Source organism: Colius striatus, chromosome 1 (assembly GCF_028858725.1).
Source record: "Colius striatus isolate bColStr4 chromosome 1, bColStr4.1.hap1, whole genome shotgun sequence".
NCBI lineage: Eukaryota > Metazoa > Chordata > Aves > Coliiformes > Coliidae > Colius > Colius striatus.
In genome coordinates this window covers 79,155,836-79,174,229 of record NC_084759.1, presented here as the reverse complement: position 1 = coordinate 79,174,229, position 18,394 = coordinate 79,155,836, and the positions used below count along the sequence as shown (strand labels likewise).

At 37.7% G+C, this 18,394-nt stretch overlaps 1 protein-coding gene across 3 annotated transcripts in view; it reads left to right on the top strand.

Moving 5' to 3' along the window:
• The window catches only part of SCML2 (Scm polycomb group protein like 2), a 69,921-nt gene that overhangs the window by 7,367 nt on the left and 44,160 nt on the right, over positions 1-18,394 (top strand). For 2 of the 3 annotated variants that reach the window (XM_061988569.1, XM_061988568.1), the window contains exons 2-3: positions 5,391-5,498; positions 16,913-16,983. In XM_061988569.1, coding sequence (XP_061844553.1) covers positions 5,477-5,498; positions 16,913-16,983 — 93 coding nt within the window. In that variant the 5' untranslated portion in view covers positions 5,391-5,476. Of the gene's footprint in view, positions 1-5,390; positions 5,499-11,312; positions 11,382-16,912; positions 16,984-18,394 lie in introns of those variants that run through there. The other variant, XM_061988570.1, reaches the window with a different exon arrangement.

Genomic DNA, 18,394 nt, shown 5'->3' with positions numbered 1-18,394 from the left:
GTTGACACAAGCTATGCTGTTTAATTTGGAGACCTTACTTTTCTGCTATTCTCATTCATAAGTATTTGTTTCTCATTTCAGGAATTTTTAAGACAAATCTTCGGTCTAAACCTTGTTAGTGTTGTTTTTTAAGATACACAATGCCTTGCTCTGTACTGAATAATAGACATAGTATGGTTTGATAGTGTGGAGAGATTTTTGTAGTCTTGAAATGTATGACTTACTGTAATTACAGTTGCTTATATTCTAAAGCAGATCGTAAACTTACCTGGTGAGAGGGCAGAACATTTACGGGCAGTATTTTACTGCTGACAGCTTAAAAGTTTGTTTATGCTAATCCCTTCATAAATAGTGAGCAGTACACAGTTGGTGACTTTCTGAGGAATTTTGCAAGTAGAGAAAATTTCTTCTGGATGTTAAGGCAAATGATGTTATAAAATTATATTTATAACACACTAAATACTCTCTTCCATTAACAACTTAAGAAATATTAAAACTTTGTTTTAATAATATATATGGCTAACTGTTGTGATAATACGGATGGCTAGCTAACATTTGCTCTTTTGAATGCCTGTAAATTTGGCAAAAGCCTATCCCTCCTAGCTCTGTTTTTATCGACTTTAAGAGATTTTCAGATGTATCAGTCCACTAATGGTTCTGTTGTATTAAAACGTGGAAGCTTAATTTCCTTTCCTTAGAAGAATCTGACTTGGTTATTTATTTTGTTTTTTCTTTTTTTAAAGAACGTGATCTAAAAGGGTCTCCTGCTTGGATCAAATTTCTTATCAGAACACTGGCTGATTGTATATTAAGGTGCATAAATCAAAGAAGACCCAGTCTTTATGTTTTGTTTTGAAATTGTATATTTGTGATGCTAAATACCAATTGTACAACTACGAAGCTTGTGTTACATTTTATAAATCTCTCATGCATTCATGTAAGTTTTTTTTCTTTGAGATCCTACTTTTCTATAATGATGCTACAATATGGTCTTAAGAGGTGTAAAGTGATTAACTCTGTTACAGAAATAAGGCAGTGTATGCTGTTGTGTCTTGAAGGATACTGTGTGAGTCTGCACACTGGGTAACTTGCTGGAGAGTAAATTTTCAAGTATTGGAAATTTGGAAGTATTGCTTGTTATAGGTAAACTTCCTGTAAGTTCTGCTCTCTTTATTTGCTTCTTTTCAGCCCCTCAAAGACTTGCAAGAATGGAATGAAGTAGGTTTTTTATTTGAGAAAGATGAATATATGACTAGGTTTAAAAAAACAGATATTCCATGTTCATGAAAGATAACTTTGAAGGAATATGATTAAGTCACACTTGTTTGGGGAGCAACTGCTGCCTTTAAGTAAACGTTTCCCATGCATGTAAGTTTGAGCAGGAAGTGTGGCTTCTGAACTGTGTGTTGGTCCATGGAGGAGACTGCACACGTCCTTTCCTTGAAGGATTCTCTGCAGTATTGGCTGTAACTAACAGCAAGAAGGAGGTGATAGTGATGGGAGTGTGGCAGTACTGGCCCGCAGTTGTAGCTTGTGTCTCTTATGTTTCTAAAGCTAAGAACAAATGAATGCTAGTAGTGAAAGCAAGAAGAACATGTCCATATGAAAGAGTTTTGGGGTAATATTTCTTTGCTTACATTGCTCTCATTCTCTCTCTATAACTGGTTTTGCTCTTCAATCTATGTGTAATTCTTTTCCCCCCTTGTGTGTGGATATTTGATCTGGAAGCATTTGTAGAAGGAAAAAAAAAATGTAGGAAATGGACAAGTGTAACTTCTTGTTCAGATTGAACCTGTATTTCAAGCTAAAATTAAGAACTTAATTGATGCTCCAAAGTTGATGTTTTGTTAGATTCCACTTTTGTGCTGTGTATCTGTATAAAAGAATAACCTCAGTCCTTATCCAGCAGACTGTCCATTGATGATTGTCCCTTCCTCCCCTGAGGATAGCAGTGATGAGGTCTGAGTTACTGCATTTAGATCAGTGGTTGGGCCGGCAAACTAGCAGGCTCTAAAACTGATGTCTCTGTCTCACTTATGAGAATGATATGTAGAGTCCTTGACATAAAAACCTTTATCTTTTTGATGAGGACTAAACCCACAATCTGCTGGTTGCTTAGGCTTGTTTCAAATGTTATAATCTTCATAATTCTGTGCTGTGTGTTTTTATGAGCAGGCATGCTGTCAAGATAAACTTGCACTGGGAAGCCCTAAATATGCATCATTTTTTTTAGGACATTCAGCTTACTTGAGTGCCTGGCTTACAGTGAGAAGGATAATGGAGATGCATAGCAGGCAAAATATATTCTGTAAAATACCAGCTTCTTTGTGATGCAGTAAGGCATGTCTGTTGAGTCATTCTTTCAAAATGAGAAGAGCAAAGTTAGGAGATAACTTTACATCTTGTTTCTGACACCTAATGTTATGTAGTAGCAACACAGAGAGGGTGAAGGCTTGGGCTTGTCTACTAAGGTACTGCTTTCTGACAAAGGGCTCGCACAGTAGGAGGTGGCCAGCAGAAGTTATTTGGGGATTGACAATAAAAACTTCAGTAAAGAATTAAAGACAGATGAATGCTTTCCATCTGATTTTTTTTTTTAAAGTAACTGATGTAAGGGATGCTAATCAGAGAAAGAATAAAACTCAGTCTACAGGATGAATTGAGATGTAAATAATCATGAGGCTGGAGATCCTTTATGATGCTTTAAACTGAAGATATGTTGATGATGAATGCAGTGTTATCCTAGGTTCATAGAATTTTTTTTTCTTCAGCTTTTTCAATTTCCATAATTTACAGTTTCTCATTGGTGTCTGAAATGGATTCTGTACTGCCATTCCCTAAATAAGTGGGGTTTGGTTGTTTTCTGTCCGTGACTGACAATCACCTTGTGCAATTTGTCTGCGCAACTTTCATTTTCCTTCTGCTGCTTTTGTGCACCCTAACAGCATTATGCTTCAGCCTTGCCTTTACATTTCTTTATTTGCTTATATATTCCTCACCTTATTTATCTTGGGTTTTTTTCCCTTCTTTTCTAGAAGGTGCTAGCTTAATTTCTTAGCTTTCTCTATCGCTCAACTTGCTTGCCAAGGTGTACATACAGGAATGCCTTGAGCTTTGTCCTTTCTATGTGATTTTACTAAGATATCCCTAGAGGTTTACTCCTTGTATTTGTTGGCAATTTTCTTCTCCGTTGTGGCAAGTGAGCTGTGAGTTGAGTCAGGCTTTTGACGGTGAGTGCAACATAAGAAGGCTCTGTCTTACTTAGCAGAGGACGTAACTGCCTTGCTTAGGGTTTGTTTAAATATATGAGGCAATGGAAAGCTGCTCCTAGGTCTGCCCTTGGAAAAGAGGTTACACTTTGTTTCAGATCACTCCAGTTTGGAGGTAACTGATTTTCATTTTTCTATAATGCAGCAGCAGGTAGTGGCTCATAGATAGAGGCTCAGAAGTACCATTCCTGAATTGTTCCGTGACAGCACTATCTACAGGCTAATCTAATAGCTCTAAATTGAATACTTAGGTGTGACTGACTTTTAAGTAGCACCTCTTCGAAGCAGTCATGTATTGTACTCCTGCAGTTGGATTTGCCTCATAAGACAACTTTCAGTTGTCTTATATTTTTAACAGGTTGGTGGTCACGCTGTAAAATAGCCTATCTGGTGCAACACGAGCTAATGAAAAGCTGGAATCCTTTTTATGTTCTGACAGACGCTCCAGTTGTGCTAAACTTGATGACTATCACTGTGGGGTTGGAATCTTTATTACTGCACCAAGTGCAATCTGGTACTTGGAACAAAAAGATAAAAACCATGCACTGTTTTAAAGTAATCTGTAAAAACAGTTACTTTGACTCCGCATCACCTTTCACGATTTATTACTTGCTTTGAAAAGCTTTGAATTTTTTGGGGAGTCTACGAAAGTATCAAGTATTTCAAATTTATTTGATGACTTAAAAGGATTTACATTCTTAAACCTAATGATCACTTATGCTATGAATGCTGTTGTGTAGCAAAACTTGTTTATTTTATAGAAGTATTCAGTTTTCTTTATAACTGCTTTCAAGTCTCAATCTTGAGAGTTTTTGTAATAACTGTCCAGCATGTTCATACACGGCATACATGCATTGAATGAACTCTTCAATCACTGGTGCTTTAAAAACCATATTTGAATTAGTTTTAACCATGGCACTTGTGCTGCATAAAGTTTTCATCATGCAATCCATCACCATAGGGTACAAGTTACTCGAATTTTCATTGAAATGTCACGGTCTTAGGAAAATTCTCAGCTGTGTGAGGCCTCTCTTGTTATAAGCAATATGTATGTGTAACTTTTTATATCATGTGAGCATAAGGTTCAAGAAATTCCGAGTAGATAACTTGCCTTTCAACTATTACTCCTTTTAAGTAACACTGGAAAGGTGTTGCTTCTGAAAGTGTTATCTTTGGCAAAATTAATCTTAGAAAAAATATGTGCATATTTAATGTTTTTAAAAAGCCTTGAACTTTTGATGATATCAGCTTTAACCTTATGGGGAGTTCCTTGAAAGCAAATGATCAAAGAATATGTTTCAGAAATTTTAACTTATTTTTTTACCCGTTATTACTTGAATGGTTAATGGAAAAGGATAGTAAACTTGGCTGGCTTTGTTGCTTTGAGGCTAAAAAGCTTCAAAGGAGTTTCACTTGACTTGAACACAGTCAAAATTCCAAAACCTAGATGCTGGAGTAGAAAGCCACAGTAACATACACAAAAAATTAAGTTTGTTTTGCGCTTTTACAATAGTTCTAAGTAATTTGGCCCTTATGGTTTTCAAACCCTACAAGAATGTGGCTTGCTGCGTTTATCTGCAGTTAGCATTTCGCTAGCAGGTTCCCTGTGCTCTGTTACAAGTCATAGTGGGCAGAAGTATTACTTAGCGCATGGGCCTTTGTGCAGATTTCTTATATCAATGTTTTGTTCCCCTTTCAACAGTAGTTAGAGAAGACAGTGTGTTTTACACAATGATGTTTAAAGTTATTAAGTCTGCAAGTGAGGCAGGATGAGTGAGTTATGTATAAAAGTCTTCCATTTTTCAGTAATGTTTGGCAAAAATAGGAACAGAGCACATTTCATATCTTTCGTTGTATTAGAAATCCACAGCAAATACAAATCATTATACAATGAACCGTCTAAAACAATGAAATGAAAGTTTTGTTCTCTACCTTTGCTGCTTTGATCTATCTGTTGTTTACATGTTGTTGTTCTTCTGTACATAGTTAAATGTTGGCAAGTGAAAACCAGAAAGATGATTATACACAAATGCAAAAAAAAATCCTCGTGTCCAAAAAAAGAAAACCCAAACCCCAATAACACCCCCCCACCCACTAACTTCTTGTATTACTACTCCACAGGAAACTGTTGTGCTGAAAGGAAGAATTAACTGGTCTTTCAACTTCAGCCTTTTTATTGTGAGAGGGGAGATCACAGAAGTGTTACCATGGGGAGAACAGCAGCTAAAGGTAAGGCCTAGTAGCTTTTATCCGAGAGGAAAGAAAATAGGGAACCTGCTTAATTGTCTTTTTGAAGGGATATTACTTGACAATTACTATACTCTTAGATTAAAGAAGACAGTTTATGACAAGTACTGAATACAGGTTAAGTTCAAACTTCACATTGTTTTAGAGTAAGTGTGCTAAATTTGGCTTATCCTGGAGTTGAACCAAAGCAATTTTATCCTGTGACATTCTTGAAGCCACTATGTGCTCAAAAACTGAAGTTTATGTCTGGGTATGATATTAAATTAAATGTAGTGCTTTATTCTGTAACTGTATATAATTTAACAGGATGATAACCAAGTAGTACAAGGAATCAAATTTTATCACAACAGATGGCATTAGCAATGGTCTTTTGAAGATAAAATGAACATTTTAAAAGAAATTTGTCCACAAATGCACAGTGTACTCTAAAAATGAGACTTCTGTTGTGTCACATCTGCAGAAGTGAATTGTGAGTTAAGCACTGAAATAAAGAGTGAGACATAAGAAGAAGCAAGGGTGTTTGGGTTGGTGATTCAAAGACAATGTGAAGAGAGAAAGACACACTGTCTGAAACCAGATTGCTACAGCTTCTCAAAGCTTTTGGATGGATAGTCCTCCCTCATAAAAGGCTGCTATCACTTTTGTACTTTTCTTGAGCTTTCCACCTTCAGCCCAAGCTGTTTTATGTGCTTGTATGTTCCCTTGGTAAACAACTGTCTTTTGCTGTAATAGTTTTTTCGTAATGGCAGGAGTCATCCATTTAATTGTTGCACCAGGAGTTTATAGAGGAAGTGTATCCTCTTGTAGGTTTTCTGTATGGCTGTTGTCTAAATATACGAAGAGATACCCTGTTCTGGGCAGATAAGATAAGGATCTCACTAGGGAAGCACAAAAAGAAGGGAAAGGAGTTGTTTCTTATTCACTCTGCATGATATCCTCAACTGTGTGCATTGAGGCTTGGTGAAGGGTAGCTAAAATGTGCTCTCAACCCTGTGTGGCAGTGTGAATAATGCCTCTTCCTGAGCAATAGTAGGTCTTGGGCTTGTCTTAGTAAATTTGATCTGAAGGGAAGTAACGGCATGGTGTAGGAAGAACAAATGTTTCTGTCGTTGTAAGGTATTTCAGGTCCATCAGGAAGAAACAAGGGACTTCTTTGAGAAAAATGGTCTGCAATGCTTTGCACACTTGTCAGAGTTGAAGTCTTTAGGTGGCTAAGAAATAGCTGCAGAAGTCTTCAAAGGATGACTGTGGACTGCTTTTTCCCCCATATTGGACAGTAAGCAAATAGCAGGTCTTAGAAGATAACACATATATGCCTCTTTATGTAGCACACACCATTTTGTGGTAACAACTATACTGTCAAAAAACTTGATGTTAGCCAATGTGCAAACAAAGCAATTGTATTGAAATAAGTGATGTGGATTTTTAAAGCATTTCAGATAAGAAGTTGGAGTTCAACATGGGAATTTATAAGAGAAACTATACATTGGTCACCAGTATATTCTAAAGATGCCTTTTTCTGGGTGTTGATGGGATTGTTTTTTTTTAACATTCACCAGTCAGTCAAGATAGCTTTGTCTTTTTTTTTTCTTCCTTGTCTTTATTTCTTGCATGATAGATGTGGTTGCTCTTGCCTGTGTTGAGTAATCTTATCAGCACAAGAATTCTGTGGTTACAGATAGGGTAGGAGTAAAGTAAACACATGGAGTTTTGAATGGGTAAGCAGAAAGCACTATATTAAATAATCTTACTACTACCTTGATTTATGGCTACAGCTTTAGTTTATAGAATTGCACTGTAGAAAAAGTTAGTTGGTGAACAACAGAGTATGTTGCTTTTGTAATTTTAGTATATACTGTATTCTAATCTTGCTACCTAGAAGAAACCAATTTTTCATGGGGTTTTGAAATAGATATGTATTTACATAGCAAATACAGAAATTACATACTTTATGTATTACTTATTTTTAAAACTTTATTTTAAAATGGTATACCATTCTTTGTTTCTTTTTTAGAGAGAGACAAGTAGCATGTGATTAAATCCACAGTAGCAGCATTTCATTTTCATTTGTGTTTTGCCAAAGTGATCTAAAACATATGTGAGTTACACTGGAAAGTAGACTGAAATTTGTGTCTTAAGAATAGACGTTACGATTAGAGGAAGATACATAAGGAACTGAACTAGCGCTTTCATTTTTGTCACTATGATTTTCAAGACTCTAGAACTAAGTCTCTTCTGTCTCTAATATATTAATGAAGTCCTCATTTTCATGACAACTTTTCAGATGTTATTGAATGTGGCTAGGTGAAGAAAATGAAAATACTCTCTACATGCAGAATTATTTCCCTCTCTCATACCATCATTTTTGAGGTTTGACCTAAAAGTTTGACAAAGCTGAGAGTCATATGCTGAGGAGGTCACTTTCCTCAGTCTAGTGATTTGATATAATAGTCTTCCATGTCTTAGTTTTGTTTTCAGTGATCTTTTGCAACTAAATTTACTAGAATTTAGGATACAGAAATTTCAAATGTAGATTGACCTGTATTTCAAAAAAAGTCAGAAAAGCTTGTATTTCAAGTTTATAAAATTGGATTTACTAAAATCTTATTTTCTTCAGTGTTACTTTTGAAAATAAACCATAAATTCTTCTCTACCCTTGCTAATAATATTGGAAAAGATACACTGGAATGACTCATAGCAACTGTGAAATATAGGCTGGGGAAAAGTGATAGGAAATACAAGGTATCTTGTGAAATCAGGGTTAGTAGTTCTTGCTGTACATAGGTTTTCATTTGCTTAGTTAAAACATTACAGCTCTGTAATGTTTTTCCCAACATTGAAGGTTAGAATGCATAAAAAAAAGGGGAGCCTTTGAAAATAGTCTTGATTTTATTCAGACTTGCTTTTGGATGCTTCTGCATGTGGTCATTGAGTGAGCGCTTTAAAGAGTAAGTTTCTGGCTATCAAAAGAAAAGTGATAGTGGCAGTGCTTTGGGTTTATTGTAAATAAAGATACCTCCATCTGAAATGAAGTAGGTGTTTAAGCTGCCATTGAGGAATCAATTTATTCTCATTAATGAAATTATCTCTTGTTCTCATAACTTTCTAATGGCTGATGATAAGAAAAGAGTTGCCAAGAGTGTTCCATTTCAGAGTTTGAATTTGCTGTGAAATTTGAGATGGGTACTAAACCTAACGGGTACAGGGAATAACAATTTGTCTGGTGGTTGTCAGTGAGAACTCATCTGGTATCCAGGTTGTGGTTTTTCACTTTCTTTCACCTGTTCTTGATGTCTCTCATCATGAAAGGCTGTCATCTTGTTTGAAATCTGGCACTCTTGGGTAGATACTCTTTCATGACTCTGTCCTTTCAAGTTGTGGGTGTTCGCAGGAAGCAGTTATTAGTTCTGTTCTTCAGTAAGTCTCTTATGTGAGACTGTCGGATTTCCTTTTTGGAAACAGGCAGGTTGGGAAGTTATCTATTGTGTAAGCTGCCAGCCTGATGTCTGCAACAGTCTCATGACTGTTTTTGGGGAAGCCTGACTAACTGAGCTTGTAGCATGTGGCAAAAGGCTCTCATGGTGATTCCCATGCACAGTAGAAAACTAGTTGGATTCAGTTCAGTCTCAAAGAGGCTGGATGGAATGTAGTTTGATCTGCAGGAGGGATAAGGTGAATATTAGCCTCATGTCTTTTCATGGCTACAGAACTAGTTTTAACACTCTTCCTTCTCAGATTCCCACTAGTAGTTTTTGTCAGGACATAGGGTGTGCACTGGTGTGGGTTAAAGCCCTACTCATGAGGAAGTACTGAGGTTAGAGCTCTGTGGGCACCATCCAGAAGCATTTCAGCAGGTCCATTTGAAGTTGACCTACATAAGGATTTTTCTTTGTGATACTATCGAGTAGAAAATGTTTCATTTTTTTTTCCAAAAGAAGAACTTGCAAGTCAAGAAAGATTAAGTCTAAAGAGTAAATGTAGCATTTTCTGTTCTTTTCAAAGCTTCTATGGTACTCCCTATATCTGTTTTAGAAGAAACAAGTGATATTTCTTCAGTATGTTTTGAGCAGGTATGTAGCTGTAGGTAATGTTTTCTAGGACTGTGGATCTGGATTATTCTTGAAGGTGTCTTGGCCCTGAATACACTAATAGGGTTTAAATGGCCCTGACCAACCTCATCTGAGACCTCTCTCTGCCCTGCTCAAGGCCCAGGACCCCATGTCAGTCCTTAAGGCCATCAGCCCCTCCCCCAGTGATGCTGCAGCAGGACTGGTCTCCAGCTTCCCACAGCCCTGCCCTGTCTGGCCGTGAACCCTGCTGACCTGAGCCCATCTGTGGGCCTGTGTCCCTTCGTAGCCTTGATCTGTCCCCAGGAAGGATGCCCAGTGCTGAGGCTGCCTGCAGTGCCTTCTCCCCTAGAATCTCCAGGCCAGAGCAATGGGCTGACCCTGGCTAGTGGGGCCCTGGCTAAGGAGTACTGTACCGTACCCAGCATAGAGCTACATGGATGGTTTATCCCCTTCTTCCTGACCAATAGGAGAGGATTTCGGGACTGATGACAGAAGATCGTCATGATTCAGCTCTTGCTGTACGTGTTAGTTCCTTAATTAATAGTGAAATAAGTGGGATGGAAATGATGATCATGACATGTTCATTCATACTGAGTTTCAACAAAATCCTTACAGAAAACATAGAAGAGAAACAGTTAAGGCTTAATCTTTGCTGCAAAACAACTCATATCTCAAGTGTTTCTGATCACCAAATACTTATTCTAGTTTAAGAGTGTTTTTATTTCAAGTACAAACCACTCAATAGGTAAAGACTTAAGTGTGAACAACTAGAGGAATTGGCTACCAACATAATCTTTTGGTACAAGTGAGCTATGCCATCACCAACACTTCAGTCTAAAAAGGATGACCCAAGGTGTGAGCTGAGGCACACGCATTTGCAGAGGAGTGGGCCTCATTCCTGGTGCTGAGACCTCTGCAAACAGTTATTCTGCTACATAGAGCTTAATAACCTTGTTAAATCTGAAAATGTACTTGCATTTTGGTTGCAATCTCAATTTCATATTTGAATTGTGCTTGAGTCCATGAGTGTCAAAAGCAGGTTACTGAACTAACATTTTTTTTGAGGACTAAAAGGAACAAGTGGAACTGACTACTTCAGTCTTCTTCATTCTAGCCTCCCACTTCCCCTGTATTTCTCATATTTGCTGAAGTCTGGCAAAAATGAAATATGACAAATTCCTTTCTGTATATGTGTAGAGATGAAAAATAGAGAATGTAGATTCCTCAGAATTTATTTATTTTTTAAAATAACTGACATGTGCAGTGAGATAGCTCCTTGCATGTGAGAGTTCAAGAATTTAAATGTAGAATGGAATCTTTAACTCAGAAATATGCTTTTAGGGTGGGTTTGGTTTTTTTTTCATGCTTCTCGATTAATAGTTGTCTAGACAAGACTTAAAAGATATTCAGTGATCTTGAGGCATTAGGACAGGGTTGTTCTTTGTGGAGCTAATTCTACATTTTCTGCAACTAGATTCATTCTGCTTATGTAATATAGTCATAAGCTCTGTTTTTTGATGCTTTACTTCTCAATGTATTTGAAAGAAAAATATTGCAGCAACTGAATTTATAGTACAAATATATTTTTGATTATGCACTGAAATGACTAAAAGAAATTAAATGTTTGGAACAATACATTCTATTGTTTGAAAGCATTCTGTGTTATGCTGGGCATCGTTATGATGTGAATATTACATTTATTATGTAATGGAATCTTGTCTTTTAGATTCAAAGAATATTAAAAAAGAGAAAGATGGAAAGAATCAGCAGGCAAACAACCCGTCTTTAAAAAGTGGTAGGTATTGTAGCTGTCAGGTTATTAGTTAAGATACCTTAAAAGTGTGCATTTGGATTGTACTGTCACCTGAGCCTTTTTCTTTTTTTTTTCCCTCTTTCCAGTATCTTTTTGGCTGTGACTAATGGGTAGTTAAAAGCATGTATTTGCTTTGTCTGTGTTAGAAAAGTATGTTTTGGAATAGAAAATGATTGTTAGAACTACTTGACTTGAACTTGATAGTTTTACTAGCCAAGACAAGTAGTCTTTGTATATATAATCAAAGATGCTATATAAACTAATTGTTTTACATTGTTACTGATTTGTCTGTTCATGTCACCATGCATTTCCCAGTTTCATGCCTTTTCTGCCAGAGTTACCTTATCTTTCTTTAATACGTTTGCTGGTGTCAAAGAAAGGATTTTCAGTTTAATAGTCTGAGTTTTTAGGATTGCTAACTGAATTAAATTGCCTGGGATTCTAATTTTACTTTAAACGAAGTCTGTTTTCAAATCAGTTGTGCTTTTGTGGTAAACTGGAGAAACTATACACTTGCTAGAAGTGATCCAGCTTCTTATCAAACTTAGGCAGCTTCTAGTATCCTCAGCAGGTGCCATAGGGCACCATGTACGTGGATTGCTGGCAATTCAGCTTTTGTGGGCTGCAGCATCCCTATAAACCCATTCTGTATGTTCATATTGGTTGCTTGAATTTGGGGCAGTAAGAAATATCCTAAGTACTGTGGACTGAAGTAGAAAATCTCTTCAGAAGCTGTTAGTTAATTCTTGGTAAAGTGTCAGTGTGTTACTTAAACTCTCACCGCTTACATTTCCATGCTCTCTGACTCCTAATAGATGGGCTGACTCAGAGTTTTTTTGTGGGTACCAATGGAGTAGTTCCTTACAAGTAGTGTAGTCACTGAATAAACGTGCTGAGATATTAACATTATAGCTGGGTAGTTGAGGTTGTGACTCTGCATAAAGGACACAATACTCTGTTACCACCAGCCATAGTACAGCTTTCTGCTGTTATATTTGCCAGACTTAATTCTTTCATTTCTTGAGATCCCAGCAGTCATCTTTGTTATTCTTCCCTGTTACTTTGAGACAGGAAAGGAAGTGTACCTGTATCTTGTTTTCTCTCTTCTGCAGCATAAGAGGAACTCCAGTCAAACTGGACTTACCATGTCTGTGTGTTAAAATAATGTTGTCTTTCATGACAGATGGAGCCCCATAAGATGATGTACCGCTCCAGTGAAGTGCTTTTTGTATGTAGATAAGATAACCATACTTTTTTGAGTCACTGGAAAATGTCTCTGCCTCTTTCTACAGTAGACAGTGAGGTGTTGAAAAAGCTTTGTGAAGAAGCAGTGCTAAGCAGGCAAGCCTTACTCTGTCATCTGTGTTCTTCTCAGGATCTACGCTGCTCATTTCGTGTCTGAATTTACTCGTGAAATCTAGACTTAGGTTTGTCAAACACTTAGAGAGGAGCACCTCGATGGATTTGCTGAGTCTAAACCATGCATGACCTTTTGTGATAATTGATTCTGTTAACAAGAGGAGAGCAGCAAACACGTTGTTTGTCTCAAGTTCAGTAAGACTTAATGCATGTTTTCTGTAGTGTCCTTTTGGCTAAACTGGTGAAATGTGGCTTGGATTGGTAGATGCAAAATTGACTTGACTGCCAGACAGTACAACATTCATCTGTCAGCTAGTTGCATTTTGCAGAGGTCAATACTAGTGCTGATGCTATTTTATGCCTTACTGGCAGACAGGCACAATTGACTAGATCATGCTGTCAGCTAGTTTGTGGGCAACATCTAACCGGGAGTGGTAGCTAGTAGACTGGTAGGCAGGGCTGCTCTTCAGATGGACCTCGCTTTTCTAAGAGAAACGCTGAGAAAGCCCTGTAAGGTTCAAAGGCAAACAGCCCCGGGCAGACTAGAGCCTGCAGCAGCCCAGCCGCTGCCAGGAAAGACGTTTTGCAGGAAGGGCCCTGGAGTTCTGGCAGGCAGCAAGCTGAGTATGGGCCAGCAGTGTGCTCTTGTGGTGAAAGATGTCAACTGCATTCTGAGTGCTATCAGCAAAACCGTAGGCAGCAAACCCAGAAAAGGGATTTCCTTGTTTTTTATATTTGTGAGACTGTATTTGGAGTAGTGTGTTCAGTTTTGAGCTTCCTGGTACAAGGAAGACATGATATACTGGAGCAAACTGTCTGGCAGTGTATCAAACAAAAGATGAAGGAGTTGGAATGCAAGATGGAAGCAGAAAACTGGTGCTGAAACCAGGAAAATGGCTTATTCAGATGAAAGAAGAGAAAGCTTATGTATGTGAGATTGTGGGGTTTTCTGTCTTCAATTACCTGACAGATGGCTGTAGAGGACACAGACCTAGGCTCCTCTCAGAGGCACGGGGGAAGGATGAGAAACAACAAATACTGTCTGGAGCATGAGAAATTCCTGCTTGATGGAAGGAAAAATGTCTTCATGTGGAGGGTGATGGAACCCTGGAGGAGCAGGAGGCTGAACTAGATACCTCTTGGAGGGATCCCTTTTAGCCTGTGTTACTTTGTAATTGGCAGGTATGACAAGAAGTGATAGGGTATTGATACAGCATTGCAAAGAGCATCAAGGGTCTGTGACCCCATAGGTCATTGCCAGTAATGCAAGCAACTACAGCATAAACTTATTTCCCCCATTTTTAAATTAGTCAGGCTGTTTGCCCATGCTGCTTGTCTTGAATCACTGTTTCAGGGTCTTATTCCTTTGTTGGTTACAAATTGTTTAATTTTTTTTTAACAAAAGGTCCAGGTTACCTCTTTCTGATATGTTTGGGTTATGGTTTTTTTTCCTGTTTCCAGTACATGCTGATGGTTTTTTTTTTTTCAGCATAAAAATTTCTTTCTCTAGTTTTCACTTTGCTGGTGGGTTACAAAGTTGTACTTGTTGCATAATAGGTTTTACTTAACCTGCTGCCTGCAGATTTGAGTGGGAAGAGAAATGCGTGCTAAATCATTTAGTGCAAGCTAATTTTCCTGAAGATTTCTATTTCTTAGACACTGCATGTTTTCAGAGGCTTTAGAATAAAAAATATATATAAAGCAACTGCTTCTTTAGTTGGGCTACTGAGAATACAGGGAAGCTTTTTGTGTAGAATTGTTTTTCACTGTGATCATCTTTCTAGACATGAATCTTAATGTTGCAAACACACGTTCATTTCCTGTTTCTATGACTTTAGAAATTAAATGATAATTAGGAACATCACTCAGAGCTTGGCTCTAGTTTAGTACAGCATATCATTACAGGTGGAGAGCGTCTAATTTAAACAATAGGTTACTTCTGCTTGATTAAAGAGGTTTTAATAGCCAGGATTTAAAGCAAAGAGACAGGTGATGTTCCTTTCCTCTTGCTTTACCTGCAGCTGACTGGTTGTGTTACTGTGTGTGTCTTCCTAGTAAATGATCCCTGGAGAAAAAAACCACAACTTGTTTGTTTCTCTTTGTTTTCTCTGACCTGTTTGGGTCATCCCACCAAATTACAGCCCTGTTACAACAATTGAGGTCACTTGGGAAATGCTGGTATGTTGAGGTATTTTTGTTCGGAGGAGGTGAATGGGAGTTTCTGCTGGTAAAAGGTGCTGTCTCTGAAGTATCTACATTTAAATAGTCCTTAACATCAAGAAGCTCTGATTCATTATTCCAGCTCTTACATCATATTAGATCTGAGGGAGCTGGGATGTAACTAGCATTTTATTTTTGCTAGATTTAATTTTATTGAATTGAATACTTTGAAGTTTGCTAAGGTAAGCTATGATTAAAGACCAACCTAAAAAAAAAAAAAACCAACCAGAAATCAACCTGAAGTGACAATGTTATTATTAGACTCAAAAAAGGATTTTTATAAGATGAAACTTTGTAGCAGTTAATCATACTCAATTTTTGCAGCCTCCTTGGCCTGTCAATAAAAAGAGCAATCGAGCTGGAGGCTGCTTTCTGGAGAAAACCCTGAAGAGCCATTTCCTGAGCATGCCTTCCTGAAAGACAAATATCTAACATATGTTTAAGTTAATGTGTCTTGACTTTTCTGGGTAATACAAAATTGATGTAACTGTATAAACATGTGAATAAAACTTTAATTCCAAAACAGGTAGACTTACAAGATGTTGTGAGTAAATGTCTTTGTTACCAGCCTACTTATAGTTGGGACCACTAAATCAACAGCTTTTGAGATTTTACTGACTTGTTACATAGCTAACAAACACATGGCCTCTGCAGTGCCAAGGACAAATCGCTTGCATACATTTGAGTATGTTTTGCCAAAAAGAGAGGATCTCAGCAGGCCAAGGAGTTTATTGTTTTCTGCTTGAAGGCACTATGTATTTTTAAGTAAATGTGCAAATGCAGGCAGTTTGTGTTTGAAGCCACCGTGAATCCTTCAGAGCAGCAGTGTGTGAGTGCTGAAAAATGCTGCCATTTTCTGATAGATTCTTTGCTTCTCCTCTCTCCTGCAAATCACAGAGATGTGTTTTACTCTGCCTGGTGGTGTTTTTGGAAGGATTACTGAAAACTGAGTGTGATCTCTCCATCATCACCAAGGGTTTTGCTACAGGCCGTGTGACTGGCCGTCAGTGAACCACTGGGTGGCATTACTGTATCGTTTTGGAGTTCATAGGTGATTAACTCTGCAGGAACCTCAGAGAGATGCCAGCTGCCCAAATAAGAAAAATAAGCAGAAGTGATCACTTAGATAATTGAAGAACAAAAATATTAGTTGTGTCGTTGTAGTTTTTCTCTTGTGCTTTATATCAAATAATACTTGGTTTTATTTCTGATGTTAGTAGTTCATACATGCAAAACTGATAACTGATTAAACCTAACACAGAATGTGCTCACTCGTGCAAATAAAGCACTGTCAGTGTTAACACTGGAAAACATACCACGATTCTGTTGCTGAACATTTTCCATTAATATTTACCCTACAAAGACAAACCCTTATCAGATTACAGACAAAAAGAGACAAAGATGCAGTTGGAAGGCTGTGTTAATCCTTTTGCTTTCTAGTGGGCTGTGGGTAGTAGTCTTGAACTAGGTGTCTGCTTTTCTCAACGTTTACAAACTCAACACTCCTATGAGGTTATCAGTCCTGCTGTTAAGGGAACTAAGATAGAGAAAGGCTAATGTGATTTGTACAAAAATGCTTGAGAGGTACTTATGAAGAGAATTGAATCTGGATATCCCGACTCATATCCTTGTATGTGAACAACAAAACAAAAGGGGGGTGGGACAGGTTTATATTGATTTTTTTTTTCCCCTGTTGTGTAATTGTCCCTATGAATTAATGGTACTTTTAAAGCACCTTCAAGGTTTGTGTGTTATTCAAAAGTGGAGTTTTCATTTGAGGGTAAACCTGTTCTTGGAAAAAAAAAATCCACAAACCTATTCTAGCAGATAGTTGTGTTTTTCTGTCCCTTTCATTCCCCACCCCCTACCTTCCTTAATTTAAGTTCCCTTTGAAAACTGTGTGTATGGTCTTTTTTTTATCTTATGTCTTCCAGAACAGTTTAATTGGGATGATTATCTGAAAGAGACTGAATCAGTAGCTGCCCCTCTACATTGTTTCAGACAGGTATGCCAGATACTACAGGTACTATTTGGCGAGCGTGTGTGTGTGTGCAAGTTACAGGGTGATCCTAGAGCAACTTTTATGTTTAGAGTGTTTACAAACTTCCCATTTGACAACATTTGATCTCTAGTTATCAGTAGCTTACAGTTTTGGCAGATGTCAGCTACTGAAGTTTTTCATTCTTGGTTTCCGCCTCAAGCCAAACTTTGAGGATTTCATTAAAATTTTACCTTTGGACTCTGTTTCCCTTTAAAAAAAGATGAGTTAATGAAAACAGTCTTATCAGAGCTCAAAAGTATTTTCCAATTTTTCAGTAATCTTAGAATTACTATGGTTTTAGTGAGAATTAAAATTTGGCTGGTCATCAGAGGAGCCATTCTCCTGCCCCATTTCTGAAAGTCTTTTCAGTTCTGACTAGCTGCAAGATGTGTGTGTGGTAGAGCTTATTCACCACTTCTGGATCTCTCAAATATGTTTAATTTTGTCTCTGAGCAGAGCGCTTTTTAATAAGGAGTAGCAGATACTGAAGTTAAAAAAATAAATGAATATATGGGAATACAAGGGAAGTACTGAATTTATCATGAAGGGTTTTTAATATACAATATTATCATTTACACTGTGCCCTACAAGTTTGATTTCCCCCTGCCTGATGATATGGTATGTGTTTGCAGATGCAGTTCACATCTACCATCTTGTGTGAGCTAATGACCACTAGTTATTCAGTTCTCTGGAGACTGAGTGGACCTCTGCAGGCATCTTTCTCTTTGTAGAGGAAGCCAGGGATGATATTTTCCCAAGCTGAGAGATATCTTAGCTGGGTAAAGTTAAATAGGATGAGTTTTGGCTTGTATGTTTTCACTGTGTTAGGAAGATAGATGATGAAGAAATTGAATAGTGTAGGCTGATAGAACTATAATAGGTGTGACAAGTTGTGCATGTCTAGTTTAATGGAGTGAGCATGTTCAGAATCTTCTAGGGTTTGTTGGTAGTTTGATGGTACTGTAAGTGATACTGGCCTCTGTCAGGGACCAAACAAAAAGCAATGTGAATGTAATAGTCTGAAGAGGAGAGGAAATGTCATTCAGTGAATCTGAAGTAGTTGCAAGAGTGGAGAACAGGTAGAAATGCAGGTGGTAGCATTTCCTTGTACTAGATCTTGAATCTTAGCTCGCTCTTCGCAGATGAGGATGGACAAAGAAAGAGCTCCTCACATGCTGCTTTCGATGAGAGAGAAGGCTAAGAATAGCAATGTCCATAGCTCTTGAGGGGAGCTTCAGAAATTAATTCTCCAGTTCATGTTTTTCATAGTGGATACCAGCTCAGGATGGAGATATCAAAGTCTGCTTGGGAAGAGGCAGAAGGCAGTAGCGTATCCCTGTATCATTCTGAGGTTAATGCTGTACTCACAGGCCAT